General features: G+C 39.6%; 1 protein-coding gene across 3 annotated transcripts; it reads right to left on the bottom strand.

Annotated features, from left to right (window-relative positions):
- Positions 1-1,485: 1,485 nt before the first annotated feature.
- Positions 1,486-13,196, bottom strand: hp1bp3 (heterochromatin protein 1, binding protein 3). 3 transcript variants are annotated; one of them, XM_054616412.1, is made up of 13 exons: positions 13,077-13,196; positions 12,570-12,671; positions 10,062-10,242; positions 8,353-8,415; positions 8,075-8,234; positions 7,820-7,963; positions 7,118-7,177; positions 6,311-6,450; positions 5,781-5,871; positions 5,398-5,557; positions 4,099-4,210; positions 3,714-3,872; positions 1,486-2,954 (listed from the first exon to the last, which is right to left on the bottom strand). In XM_054616412.1, exons 2-13 carry the CDS (start codon positions 12,661-12,663, stop codon positions 2,426-2,428), a joined length of 1,893 nt encoding a protein of 630 aa, XP_054472387.1. In that variant the 5' UTR covers positions 12,664-12,671; positions 13,077-13,196; the 3' UTR covers positions 1,486-2,425. The 3 variants fall into 3 exon arrangements, with proteins under 3 accessions (XP_054472387.1, XP_054472388.1, XP_054472389.1); XM_054616413.1 differs by having other exon boundaries at positions 1,486-2,951; positions 13,077-13,195; XM_054616414.1 differs by lacking the exon at positions 8,353-8,415.
- Between the last annotated feature and the right edge of the window lie 725 nt (positions 13,197-13,921).

Raw genomic sequence — 13,921 nt, forward strand, 5'->3', positions numbered from 1 at the left:
TGTGTTCCTTCATAGTTTGGATGTCTTCAATATTAATCTACAATGTAGAAAAAATAAAAATAAAGAAAAACCATTGAATGAGAAGGTGTGTCCAAACTTTTGACTGGTACTGTGTGTTATGACCGTGCTGCAAATATTTACCTGGATTCTTTGTACATTACATTTTTATCAATTAAAGAAAATTTTATTCAATTCAACAGGCTGTATTGGCATGACATGTGTTGACAAAGCACAAATACGACCATGAAATAAAGTGAATAACAGTGTGATCAATTAAATAAAAAATATATAGTTTCAAAATTAACAGTCAAAAAAATATAGTTTATATAGTAAACATGGACAACTCTGCCAAATCCCCAAACTAGAGTGCTCTAACTCAAATGTGTGATGGCATAAAGTATAAAGTGTAGACCTGCTCCATAGACAGGGAATACAGAAAAATGTTATATATGACACTGAGGAGGATGATATGACATTTGCCGTTTCAGAATAAAGGTCATACGGCCACTAAAAGGAAAACATGATCAGATTTATATTCACTGTCTACGTAGCAGCTCCAGACTTTATACCTGACATCAGAAGCTTAAGTCTTCTCTCGTTTCTGGCGTTGAGACAGTAGCTCATGTTCCCAAATACTGATTGAACTCTCGCTTAGGAATAACATATTGGAATTGTTCATTTAGGTGCTTGATCCCCTGTAAGAAGTCTTAAGAGGAAACATTTGTTTGGTGCAGCTGCAAACAACTTATACAGACGTGAGATGTGACAAGGTGCCACAGCCAGACACTGGTTTTGTTTAGTAATTATTTAGTCTAAATGAAATGTAATATTAATTTATATAAATTAGTTATTTTGACAACTTAAAATACCTTTTTATGTGTAATTCGAAACTTAAAAGTAACCAGTAACTATAGCTGTCAGATAAATACACACATAAGGGGGTTAAATCATCAATATTTACTTTTGACTCCTAGTGGAGTAGAAGTAGAAGGTAACATTAGAGCCTCAGTACAAACAAGTTCATAAATAAACATATACTTACTTTCCACCAATGCATCGAACCTTTGAACGTCTCTCCCACACCGACACAAAATACTATTTAGTTTCAACAATTTTGAAAATTATGCAAAAAGGAGTGCAATCATTAAAAGAGTAAAATTGAAAAAATGTAATCTTGACATATATAAGAAAAAAACGCAATTCTAATGATTTTCTCTGCTAAAAAATAGGGAGGATGTTGAAACGCTTATTGTTTTCAGGTAAATATGACCCCTTTTTTTTACATTATCGTAACATTTTTTTTATTTTTCTGACTAACATCAAATAACACCAGCAGCACTGACCTTTACTTCATTAAACAATACCATGTAGTTTTGTGCAGTGTTCAATAATTTATGCTACTTTATATTATGGTATCCGGAAAATGTGCCGTGTATTTTAGAAATTCTCCCTGCACACTAACTAAAATGAAAATATAAAAACAGCAAGAGTTTACAAATATAGCCATTTTATTAATGACTTGGAAAAAAAGCTTAACAACACAAGGAATACATGCATGCAGGGTATGTATGAGCTATTATCCTCCTTTTTCTTATTAACAACACATTTCTTACAGTTTGGTACTGAATCACAGCTGTGAAGCGATAAAATCAATTCATGTATATGCTCGTTACAGACACGTATCAAAAGAGACATTTTTCCCCAGATGTGTTTGGAATGAATACTAACATAGTGTTTTCTCTCCTCTGTTACGACCTGCAGGACAAAATCTTTTTCTGGGGGCATTTTTTTTGTTTTGTTTTAAATTAACAAATATCAAATCATTGTAAACAATAATAATAATTCATAATATAATTAAAAAGGATGGATTAAAAATTCAAATTCTGATGCAGGACTGCACAGTCAAAAATATTTTTTCATCCCACGATGCAGGACAACAACCTTAAAATCTGTGTTTTATAAAATACTCGGAACGGTTTCAACTTTTCGACCCATATTTTTTTTCAACCCTCAAACATCGTTATCTGACTTCATTTGATATTAGGAACGTGTGCTGCCAACGACTAAAGAGTGGGCGAGAAACGGATAGAAAACCGGGAGTCACTACATGGCTCTAGTTACAGTTTGTTTTATCTCGCTATGCTTTTCGCTGGTCACACATCTGTTTTTAACGGCAATACTATCTCAGCTTTTTCTACACATGGTGATTAAAAAGGAAACCCAAAAAAAAACGTTCAGTGTACAGTCAAAGTTGGAAGGATAACATTCTTAATCTACAATAGAAATGAAAAAAAACAAACAACAAACAAAAAAAACTACTGCCCTGTTAAAAAGGGGAGAAAATGATAAAAAAGAGAGAATATTGAAACAACGCGGCAAACTGCTGCAGGTTCAGAGCGGCCCAGTTCGTGGAGGCTCTCCTGGTTCAGTATTTCCCTCTCTTGGACTTGCGGGTCGTCTTCTTGCTGCTCTTCGCTGCCCCCTTTTTGACTACGGGTTTCTCTGGGGTCGTCTCTTCAGACGCCGTCCGCTTGGACCCGCCTTTGGTCGCCGCCTTTTTAACCGCGGGCTCCTTGGGGGACGACTCCTCCGTCTTCGATCGCTTGGACCCGCCCCTCGTCGTCTCCTTGGCGACCACGACCTCCTCCGGGGATGAATCTCTGGACGCCGGCCGCTTGGACCCCCTCTTGGTGAGCTTTTTAACGGCCGGCGTTTTGGGCTTTCTCGCGGGAGCTCCTCTCTTGACGGGCGTGGCTTTGGGTGGCGGCGTGGTTTCCTTCTTGGAGGCCGATGGTTTCCTTCCCCCTCGCTTGGCCGGAGACGCCGCCTTCTTGGCCGGAGACTTCTTTGCGAGGGAGCGTCCCCGCCCTTTAGCTTTTGACTGACTGGAGCTCTGGGATTTCTTGGCCGGTGGGGGACGGCGAGCCTTTGGTGGAGGCCTCTTCTGAGATCTACTGAAAAGAAAAGGAAGCTTTAACTCAAGTAGAAGTAGAGTGATTATAAACATCACATGTTTTTATTTTTCATTTTTTATTTTATTATTATTTTTTTTTTATTTTTGGCTATTGTTATACTGCATCAAACAAAAGAGTAAGCCCTGCACACTGACTCCAAACCACACATCTATTCAGAAGGATTCTGGAACATTTCAAACCCTGTTGGATCTTTGTCAGGTAACATTTTTCAGAAATAGCTGTTGACATTAAACCCTTCCACTCCAACAAGGAAAGTTATTTTTTACATCTTTACACCTCAGAAACTGACACCTAAGAGGTCTGAACAGAGAATATGTGGTGTCATATTAAAACATATAGAATCTTCAGGTATTTCTTAATAGCCTCAACCATAAAATACATTTACATCAGTGTATAACATGATGCATGTATGCGGAAATGTTCAGGTTTAATAAACAATATATCAATGTTTCGTTTTCATGTAAAACTTTTCATTTTTTTTGTTGTTTGATATTTAATTGTTGACTGTTCTGAGAGGTGATTCACACCAGCCTCCTGGTTCACATATATAGACGACGTAACACTTTTAAAAACATTTTGACTGGAATCAGAGAGTCCAAATAGATTAGTGGTTTGGAGTCGGTGTGTGAAGGCATCTCTCTTTCACCTGTGTCATTCTAAATGATGGAGAAACTGCTTGTAGAATACGACCCCGTGTTAAGGATACTAAGTACAGAGTTATTATATTTTTTCACACACCTTTTCCGCGAGGGAGCTTCGTCCTCAGACTCTTCCTCTTCCTCAGACTCAGACTCTGACTCTTCATCTTCGTCAGAAGATTCAACCGTCCGCCTCCGCTTGGGTGGCGGGTTTTTCTTTGAAAGGTCGTTGAACTTGTCTGGGTACAGGATGGCAGGGCTAAAGAGGAAAATCAAATCATCAGGTTTTATTTCTTTGCAAATATTTTCTCCAAAGCTACTAACTTATCAGCTGGGTTTAAAAACTGAAAAAAAGAATCACACTTTGTATGGAAATTGTATAAACTAAAGAAAACAAAACCTTTAACCTTGAGACAAAGTGTGATAAAGAAAAGAGGAATTCTGAATATTAAACGCTTAAATAATAGCAAATGTCGTGGACATACCTCGGGTAGAAGGGGAACGAGAGCTGGTAGGTCCCTGTGAAGCCGTGACCGGTGATCTGCTCCATCCAGCCCAGTACTTTACATTTTGTCAGAGTCCTCCTCAGACTGGCCACTAAAGAAAAAAAAAAGAGTTCTCCTTTTAGAGCACATTTCTGGATGCACAGATCTTGTAAACAGGGCAGCGTGTTTAGGTTCTAATGTTAGAAAATGAACCCAAAGCACACTTTAAAAAACAAGCCCTTAAAGGGACACTTTCCTACATCAACTTAATGTGGGCGTTAACGTTTGTTTCATTCTCTGCAGCTGTGGTCAACCTGCCTTCATGTTGCTATGGAATAAAACGTTTTTTCATGTTTTCAATAAAGTCAAAAACATCAACAGATGCCTTAACATCGATCCTGCGGCATAATCGACTTCTCTGAACTTGATTGTTGCAGAATTATCGAGACGTACTTAAGATCTGGAACGTCGTTTTCAGGGGCTTTAAGAGTGTTTACTCCTGCCCTGATAAGAACTAGCTGTATGTAGTCTTGTATTTTGTTTAAATAGCAAATAACTGACAGACATGCCTGCAAGTCAATCAGTAAACTACAAAAGGAATTCAGACGGAGGGAGCAGCCGGAGGTTTGTCAATATATGCAAGAACCAATGCAGAAAACCACAACTCGACAGGATTGTACATGAAAGGCGTATGATTAAGCTTCTGTGGAGGAAATGCGTTCGGTAAACATACGAACAAATCTTCAACATCCAGTGTTCAGCTGAATCACCGATTGCTCAAACCTAATCAGCAGCTTTTAGGAGTGGAGCTCCTCACTGGTGGCTGAGAGTGTTTTGTCAGCTCAGTTACTTTACTTTTTCATTATAGTCTTTAGAAGAAAACGTTTTACTAGGTTACTACTGAACAAAAAAAGTCAGAATCAGCACTGAAAAACACCAGGGTTATGAACAGTGATGCGTTCAATGACTGGTGTTTGTGTACTGAAGTGAATTTGAACTGTGACGGTGTGAGTGTATTCAGTCAGGCGTGTCTGCAAAATAGTGACACTATGGATGGACAGCAGGGAAGTCGGTTATGTTGTTTTTATTCACTCCCTTTTGTGTGAAAACCTTGGAATCCATTCTACTCAACATGAAGAACAAACAGCACACTTCTGAATTTTGAGTAAATTTCATGTGCTTTTCCAACAGACACCAATCATTAGAAACCTAAGCCGATTTTTTAATTACTTGAGAGAACAGTCAGAAGTCAGCGTCCGCCCTGCTAAGACATTTGAGAAACACAAGAAGGAGTCTTACCTAGTTGGTACTCCTTTCTGTCCTTGTTTGCGTCCACTAGGTATCTGCGCAGAGTGGTGGTGCTGCACGTTTTAGGTTCATTCATGGCTGTGATGGCGGCTGTGATGGCGTCCTCCAGGTTGCTGCCCTTCAGCAGGACCTGGTTACCGGTACGCTTCAGCTGTGACAGACGGGATATGAACATTTTTAGGATATCAGGTCGTAAGTCCTTCACTCAATCTGCAGCTTCAAGCCTACATCTTTGTCTTTTAAAAGCAGATTGAGGCCGACTGCTCTTGACTAAAGTTGAAAAAGGAAAAAAAATGCTACCAGTAATTTATTAACAGCAGATGAGACTCATTTGGGAACAAAAATGTATAAAACTGTTTTGTAGACAGATTTACCTGGAAAGTCCCATTGGCTCCTTTCCCAGTGATTTGCTCCAGATGTCCTTTCTCCACCGCCCTCACCAGCGCCGACTTCAGTATATCTGGCCTGAGGACCAACCAGAGACAGTAAATCGTTAATATATTCAATAATCCCAGCTAATAACACAACTTTATACACCCATTTTTACAATTTACTGAGTCACAAAAATGGAGTGTGTGGCTCAGTTATTGTTGAACAACTTCCTATTAATTGATGGTTTGACTGGTAAACCATTACAGTTTTAACATGTATTCATCCATCTATTATTAAGGTAAATATTTAACTTTTGCAGGTTACAGCCCACCAAATACATCTTGCTTTCATCTACTTCATTTAATATCATCAATAGTTCAATATGGTGGGTTTTCTGACGGTTGGTCAGATTAAAACCGGAAACTTTTGAAACTTTAAAATAGTTGTTAGAATTAAAAATAACAGATTGTTTGCTGCTTGTCTGCTGAGTTGCATAAAACCAACATTCTGCAGGAAAATCATTTCTCTGTACCTGTTTTTGATGTTTAAGTTGGGGAAGTGCTGCTCCAGGTATTTCTTGATCAGGTAGTAGGAGGCCTCTTTGGGCTCACAGAGCCGAGTGATGATGAGAGGAAGAGCGTCTCCCAGAGCCTCGGCCTTCACAGCTGGTTTCTGCAACACCATCCGTTTATATTAATGACAATTACAACCAAACACAAACCAGACTCATACAGACTCAACTGTTGACACTACTTCGGTAACAAAAAGGATTAGATCTATGAAACTAGTGCTGGGCGGTTTAAGTTTCCTGTATGATATAAACATACTGCCACACAGCACAGCAGCACTACAGAAGCTTCTCAGTCATGGTTATAACTTTACAACACAACAGTTTAACAGACAACTATTTTTAACAGGGAAACAGTCAGATTCTTTATAAATACTTTGACACAGATTTTTGATCATAGTGCCCAGCACTCTATGAGATATTGTACTGTGATCCATTACTTAAGGTGTTCCTCAGTCCTATAGAGCAATTTGACATCAATGAAGAAACAATGTATTTTTCATACGCATTCTCGCTGAAAGTTAGATGACAGAAAGAAGACCAACATAACTCTTATCTCTGTCCATCACATATAAAGCTAGTGCCAGCAGCTGGTTAGCTTAGCTTAGCACAGAGGCTTGAAACAGGGCTCAGCACCTCTGAACCCTCTAATTAACTCAAGTTGCCAGGCAACCGGCAGAGACTCCAGGATGCTGCTGCTGCTGCTACCTGCCAAGAAACAGTCTGGCTCACAACTACTGAACATCACTTCGGACCTTCGCTGTAACATACCTTAGTATTGGTGGACTGCTTCCCGATGGCGAAGGTTCCTGAGAGGCCTTTTCCCTTCAGCTGTGTGAGAGACAGATCAATAACGAGAGTGAGTAGACCTCACACATGTCCCGTGTTCCTACACACTTTAATGAGCATCTGTGAAATACAACAATCGCTTAAAACGGGTCAAGCTTTGGATTTCACCAAAGGTTGAAGATGTTTCCATGTAGCTCTAAAATGTAAAACCTGTTGGGTTGTGTGCTTTTAGAAACATTTCAAAACTAGAAATATGAGAGCAAAAGGTCCAAGTAAAAGATTTTAAAGTCCAGCTAAATATCTTACAGCCTACTGTACGAAAGGCTGAGCAGCATTTTAAAAATGCATTAGTTTGTAGGGTTAGAAGTTACGTTGAAGCTGTTCACATCCAACACACCCACTGTGTAGTATTTTCCCAACACGAGAAAGCAGGTAGAGGAATGCCATCAAGCCTTCTGGTTAACGTTAACAGCATTATCTGGCTCTTCCAGCAAAGCATCCAAACCGGTAATGCCACCACAAGTTTCTTTCTTTAAAAACAAGTCAAAACAACACTAATGTTACTTTTTCTCATCAATGTTCTGTGAAAACTTCCCGATTTGAAATGGTGCTTTTATTTATATCTTAGCGTGGGGGATGTATACATTTTAAAAGGATGTTTTCCACCTAATAAACCTTCTTTACCTGTTTGATGGTTCCCTTCTCCAAATGTTTCTTCATTGCTTTCTTGATGAGAAACTTCTTCTTGCTGAGCTCCATCTCCGGGTATTTTTTCAGAATATATTTCATGAAGGACTGGTACGAAACTCCAGACTTGTCGTTACAAGACTGTAAAATATTTTTTTTTTAAAAAGAGCACAAGAAATAAGATTTTTTTCAAACAAAACAACCATCCCCTGCGACTGATTCTGTCGACGGATTCACAGGGTTTCTACACACCGTAATAGCTTCGATGATAATATTATCCACTTTGTTCTGAGTGCCTGCAAAGTTGGTAACAGGAAGCTTTTTGTTGGCGGCGGCGACGCTAGCCCACGCGGGAATCGTCCGTTTCACCTTCTTGGCTTTGCCTTTCACGTACTTGTAGCCATCCTTCAACCTGCCGCCGAAAAAAAAAAAGGAGGAGCAAGACACACAAGTTCAGTGAAGCGGCTCGTTCTTTTAGAAGCGATATTTCACTGTGATTTTTACCACCCTTATCTTTATCACATCCTCACCTTAGTAGGAGAACATAGCAGTGTGTTGCACACTGTCCAGCCGCGCAGTCCTTGCATTTGTCCCTTTGTCACCGACGGGAAAGACAAAATGAAGTTTGAGAACATCTGTCTGAATGATCACCATGTATTTGACCCTTCCAGGATCACTACGCTAGTGTACTACGTGCAGAAAAAGTCTATGTTTGCTTTGTCACGGTCTGTGAGAAGAAATGGAGGAGAAATTATAAGCCATCAACGTAGATAGCCAGGTTAAATGTCACTAATACTTCATCAACTACAGCTAGATGAGAGTTGTTTTTAACCCACTTGTTTCTTTATTATGTCGGAGTTCATGTTTTTAAGAAACGTTCAAAACAAAGGTCACTACTTTGTCATGAAGAAAAATGACGACGGAGCTTTGGAAATGTCCAAACAATTTGATTACCTACAAATAAACTGCAGGGCTTTTTAAAAGAAATCAGAATATGTTTTGCTGAATTTCGTTTTTTAATCATTTATTTTAGCATTGTTCTGCATGTATGTAGATAACGCTGCCCTTTCTTTGAGCTTTCAGATGTGGACTGAGCTGGTAGCAAATCGCCAGTCGTTCATGACGCTTACGTTCTTTCCTCCTGGATTCCTCCAAGACTGCGGACAAAGGGACCGATACACCGATACAAAGCAAGGAATGTCTCTGTGTCGTTTGCTTATCTCGAGAACCGCTCATCTCATTTGCTTCCCACTTGGCGGGTAGGAGGAGCTTTTGTTGAATTTTGTGCAATTTGGATTTTTATTTGTGATTTTGTTTCCCCAGGTGAACGGTGTCTAGCTTCACTTCTCTCCCTTTCTCTGATGGGGAATGTTTGGCAGTGGCAGAAGAAGTAGGTCCATTCCTAAAAATGTTTAAAGCTATTAAATAGTCAAACTATTAATACAGTACAATAAAAGCCCTGCTTTCAAATGTTTACTTCAAATGAAGAGTGAAAGAGAGGCATTATCAGTACAATGAACTTGATTTTATTTAACGGCTCATGGTGGAGATCTCAATTCTAATATGGTGCTGGACAGTTTAATGAATAATAATGCATCATATTTCATTTAATTATATTATGAGAGTCAAATCTGAATCTGAAACTTAACGTGTAGCTTTCTGCTGTCAGGTAAATGTTGAACTACAATGTTTTCCTCTGAATAAGAAATACACAGTAAGTAAGTTGTATATAATTGAGTTGCATATTTTTTTTACGTGCTTTTACTGCACAAGTTATTTCTAGGTACAATGGGTTAGAATGTTAACTTAATTCAATAGTTTCTACACCTAATCATAATAATTAAATCTACATCCGTTAGAGGTGACGGTAAAGTCAGAGTGTACATCACGAATGTTCCTGACCGTGAGTAGATTACGTTGTGTGTGACGGAACTATGTCACGGTGGATGTTTTGCTCAGAACCCAACGAAGCGCTTTGTTGAGTGTAAAGTATTTTGTATGAGCGGTTCTCGAGAAAGCTTCAACAGCAACACCCCAGGCAAAGCGTTCGGCCCGTTCTGAACAGGCGTGTTTTGAACGGGCACTGCGCTGGTCCTTTGGAAACGCAACACTGCAGCCGTGAGCGGAGCAGCCTGCTGTTATCCAGCAGAGGTAAGGATAATAGAAACAGATAAAAGTGCTATCAAAGTGAAATATCGCAGCGTTCAGAGTTGCACACTAGCTCTGTGGTGAGACTCACTCTTTCTTTTCTGTCCCTTCTTCAACCTTCTCCTCCGTGGGTTCTTCGGCTTTCTCTCCATTCTCTGTGGGCTCCGTCTCGGCCGTGGCCTCGGCCTCCTCGCCCTCGGCGGGCGCGGCTGAAGGTGCAGCCGGCTCCTCTTCGGCGGCGGCGGGTGACTCCTCTGAGGACGCTTCAGGCTCTGTAAGAAGGAAAGAAAAATATGTGAAATAATGCTGAGAATATCACAACACGTTTTGGTGTATTTAGCAGTTTCGCTGATGTAGAAACATCATCTTTTGTAGTTTTCTATTTTGTTTGTTCTGCTTTGGGAAAGTTTGAAAAAAAGTTATATAATTATAAAGAGTGAGCCAATGCAGGAGCAATTTTGACTGCAAAATACAGGCATGTGTGTCAATAAATGTATAAATACATGTTGGGTTATAAAATTAGCAGCAACAGATAAACTTTTGCAACCCACTTTGGGTCAGGATGCTGATTTAGAACGGATAGAGAGCATCTACAACATGCAACAAAAGTTTCTGACAATTTCATGTGCATGTTGCTGTAGTTTCCCCTAAAAAAAAACCCTCAAAATATATATATGTTACTGCTCTGGTTGTGCAGGACTGTTTGGCCTCTCCGGTATGAGATGCTCCTTTTTGTGGTGCACAATTTGACCACGTCACTGCTGATTGGTCATATCTGATGTAGTTAAGCCTCTGATGTAGTTGAACATAAGGGACATTACTTTAAAGCAATAGTTTTAACACATTTGGGATTTGTGTTATGTGCCATCTCATCAAACACATCCACATTTTCAACTCAAACAGTATGCAACTTGATTTAAGGATTTAAGTCTGCATGTTTGCACCAGTGATATTGTAGTAAAGTATCCTGACAGTGATGAAAGGCTGTAAACACAACATGCCCACATCAAGCATCCCCAGATTGACCACAGTCACTGTTGTGGGCTGCAGTGAGAACCTTCTACAACATGCAACAAAAGTTTCTGACAATTTCATGTGCATGTTGCTGTAGTTTCCCCTAAAAAAAACACTTATGGGACTCAAAAGATTAGTTACTACTCTGGATTTGCAGGACTGTTTGGCCTCTCCGGTATGAGATGCTCCTTTTTGTGGTGCACTATTTGACCATGTCACTGCTGATTGGTCATATCTGATATAGTTGAACATAAGGGACATTACTTTAAAGCAATAGTTTTAACACATTTGGGATTTGTGTCATGTGCTTTTTTCACATCCACATTTTCAACTCAAACAGTATGCAACTTGATTTAGGTCTGCATGTTTGCACCAGTAATATTGTAGTAAAAGTTTCTGACAATTTCATGTGCATGTTGCCATAGTTTCCAAAAAAAAAAAAATCCCCACTTATGGGACTCAAAAGATTGATGTTACTACTCTGATTGGCCATATCTGATGTTTAAAGCCTCTGATGTAGTTGAACATAAGGGACATTACTTTAAAGCAATAGTTTTAACACATTTGGGATTTTTGTTATGTGCTTTTTTCAATGTGCCATCTAATCAAACACATCCACATTTTCTACTCAAATAGTATGCAACTCGATTTAGGTCTGCATGTTTGCACCAGTAACATTGTAGTAAAAGTTTCTGACAATTTCATGTGCATGTTGCCATAGTTTCCCAAAAAAAAACCCATTTATGGGACTCAAAAGATTGATGTTACTACTCTGATTGGCCATATCTGATGTAGTTAAAGCCTCTGATGTAGTTGAACTTAAGGGACATTACTTTAAAGCAATAGTTTTAACACATTTGGGATTTGTGTTATGTGCCATCTCATCAAACACATCCACATTTTCAACTCAAACAGTATGCAACTTGATTTAAGGATTTAAGTCTGCATGTTTGCACCAGTGATATTGTAGTAAATTATCCTGACAGAGATGAAAGGCTGTAAACACAACATGCCCACATCAAGCATCCCCAGACGGACCACAGTCACTGTTGTGGGCTGCAGTGAGAACCTTCTACAACATGCAACAAAAGTTTCTGACAATTTCATGTGCATGTTGCTGTAGTTTCCCCTAAAAAAAACACTTATGGGACTCAAAAGTTGTATGTTACTGCTCTGGTTGTGCAGGACTGTTTGGCCTATCCGGCATGAGATGCTCCTTGTTTTGTCTGTGGTGCACTATTTGACCACGTCACTGCTGATTGGTCATATCTGATGTAGTTAAAGCCTCTGATGTAGTTGGACTTAAGGGACATTACTTTAAAGCAATAGTTTTAACACATTTTGGATCTCATCAAACACAGCCACATTTTCAACTCAAACAGTATGCACCTTGATTTAAGGATTTAAGTCTGCATGTTTGCACCAGTAATATTGCAGTAAATGATCCTGACAGTGATGCAAAGGCTGTAAACACAACATGCATCCCCAGACTGACCACAGTCCCTGTTGTGGGCTGCAGTGGAGACCTCTGACGGTGCGTTCACGGGTCGTGGGTCCAGGTGATGTGTCGACCCCCGTGACTTACCTTTCTCTGCAGCAGCAGCAGCAGCAGCGGAGGAGGAGGAAGAAGAGGGGGTCTTCTCCGGGGTAGGAGTCGCTGGTACTCGGCGTATCGGCATCACTGAACCTAGAAGAGTGAACAACACACATAAACAACCACATTACATCATCTGTGGCCCGGTCTGTGTGCATGCATGGTTAAAACATGGCGACACAAGTCAGACATTCATTCATTTGAATTTGCACAAGAAAAACACCACAAACTCTGCACGTGTGTTTCCTCCCCCCAAAAACAAACATGCATTGCTTTTTTGGTTTAACCCAAACAATGCATATTGGGTTTTTTTTTGCACAGGAGCCAGAATTTTTTTTTTTTTTAACGCCATTTTGTCCTGCTGGTTTTATACACACAGTAATGGCGTCGCACAAGGCAGAACAAATTCATTCCAGTTTTTTTTAAAAACAAAAACGCGTTTCTTGCAAGCTTTGCATCCGTGCAGCTTCTCTTTTTATCCGGTGGTATCAAACTTACCTCTTTACTAAGTGGAGAAAAAGTAGAAAAGCTACTTTAAAGAGGAGGGGGGGGTAAAAAAAAACAATGTTTCTGCACGATCCTTTATTTAGATTTCTCTGTTTACGAGCCCCGCCCCATTTACTGAGGACGTCGGTGACGTCATCGCGTCGCCGCGTCACAGGGGCACGTCGTCGACGTCGTCGTCATCGGAAGGAAGGAAGGATCCCCCCACCAGGTGTCATGGCCGCCGACGCTCACTCACCTTCGAAATCAAACTGACGCGTTCTGGCCGTTGTGCAGCCGAACGGCGCTAACGGAAAAAGATGATTTCGGGGTTTATTTGTCTATAAAGCTCAACATAATACTTGTTTGTCACCATTTTGAGTTAATTTGATATCGTCTATTACACATTTCAATACATTCTGCTCACATTAAAACGATATAAATCAATTATTACCGTTTAAGCATTTAAAAACTACAACCCTGATGAGATTTTGAATGGTTGTCTTTGGCAAAGACTCATGGGAGTTGTAGTTTTCTAACAGTTAAATTAAATAACAGTAGTGGATACACATTAAAAATAAAATATATAACTTTCTGTCTAAAAGCTCAACTTGTTACTTGTTTGTCACCATTTTGAGTTGAATTAATATCGTCTATTACACATTTCAATACATTCTGCTCACATTAAACCGATATAAATCAATTATTACCGTTGAAGCATTTAAAAACTACAACCCTGATGAGATTTTGAGAGGTTGTCTTTGGCAAAGACTCATGGGAGTTGTAGTTGTCTAACAGTTAAATTAAATAACAGTAGTGGATACACATTGTGAATAAAATATATAATTTTCTGTCTAAAA

Source organism: Anoplopoma fimbria, chromosome 17, assembly GCF_027596085.1.
Source record: "Anoplopoma fimbria isolate UVic2021 breed Golden Eagle Sablefish chromosome 17, Afim_UVic_2022, whole genome shotgun sequence".
Classification (NCBI taxonomy): Eukaryota; Metazoa; Chordata; class Actinopteri; order Perciformes; family Anoplopomatidae; genus Anoplopoma; species Anoplopoma fimbria.

Coding starts and splice junctions, on each gene's coding strand:
- hp1bp3 (XM_054616412.1), bottom strand. CDS start 12,663: ATGCCGATACGCCGAGTACCAGCGACTCCTACCCCGGAGAAGACCCCC. Junction 10,243..12,569: donor TGCTGCTGCTGCAGAGAAAG/GTAAGTCACGGG, acceptor TCCTTCTTACAG/AGCCTGAAGCGTCCTCAGAG. Junction 8,235..8,352: donor TGCTATGTTCTCCTACTAAG/GTGAGGATGTGA, acceptor TTTCGGCGGCAG/GTTGAAGGATGGCTACAAGT.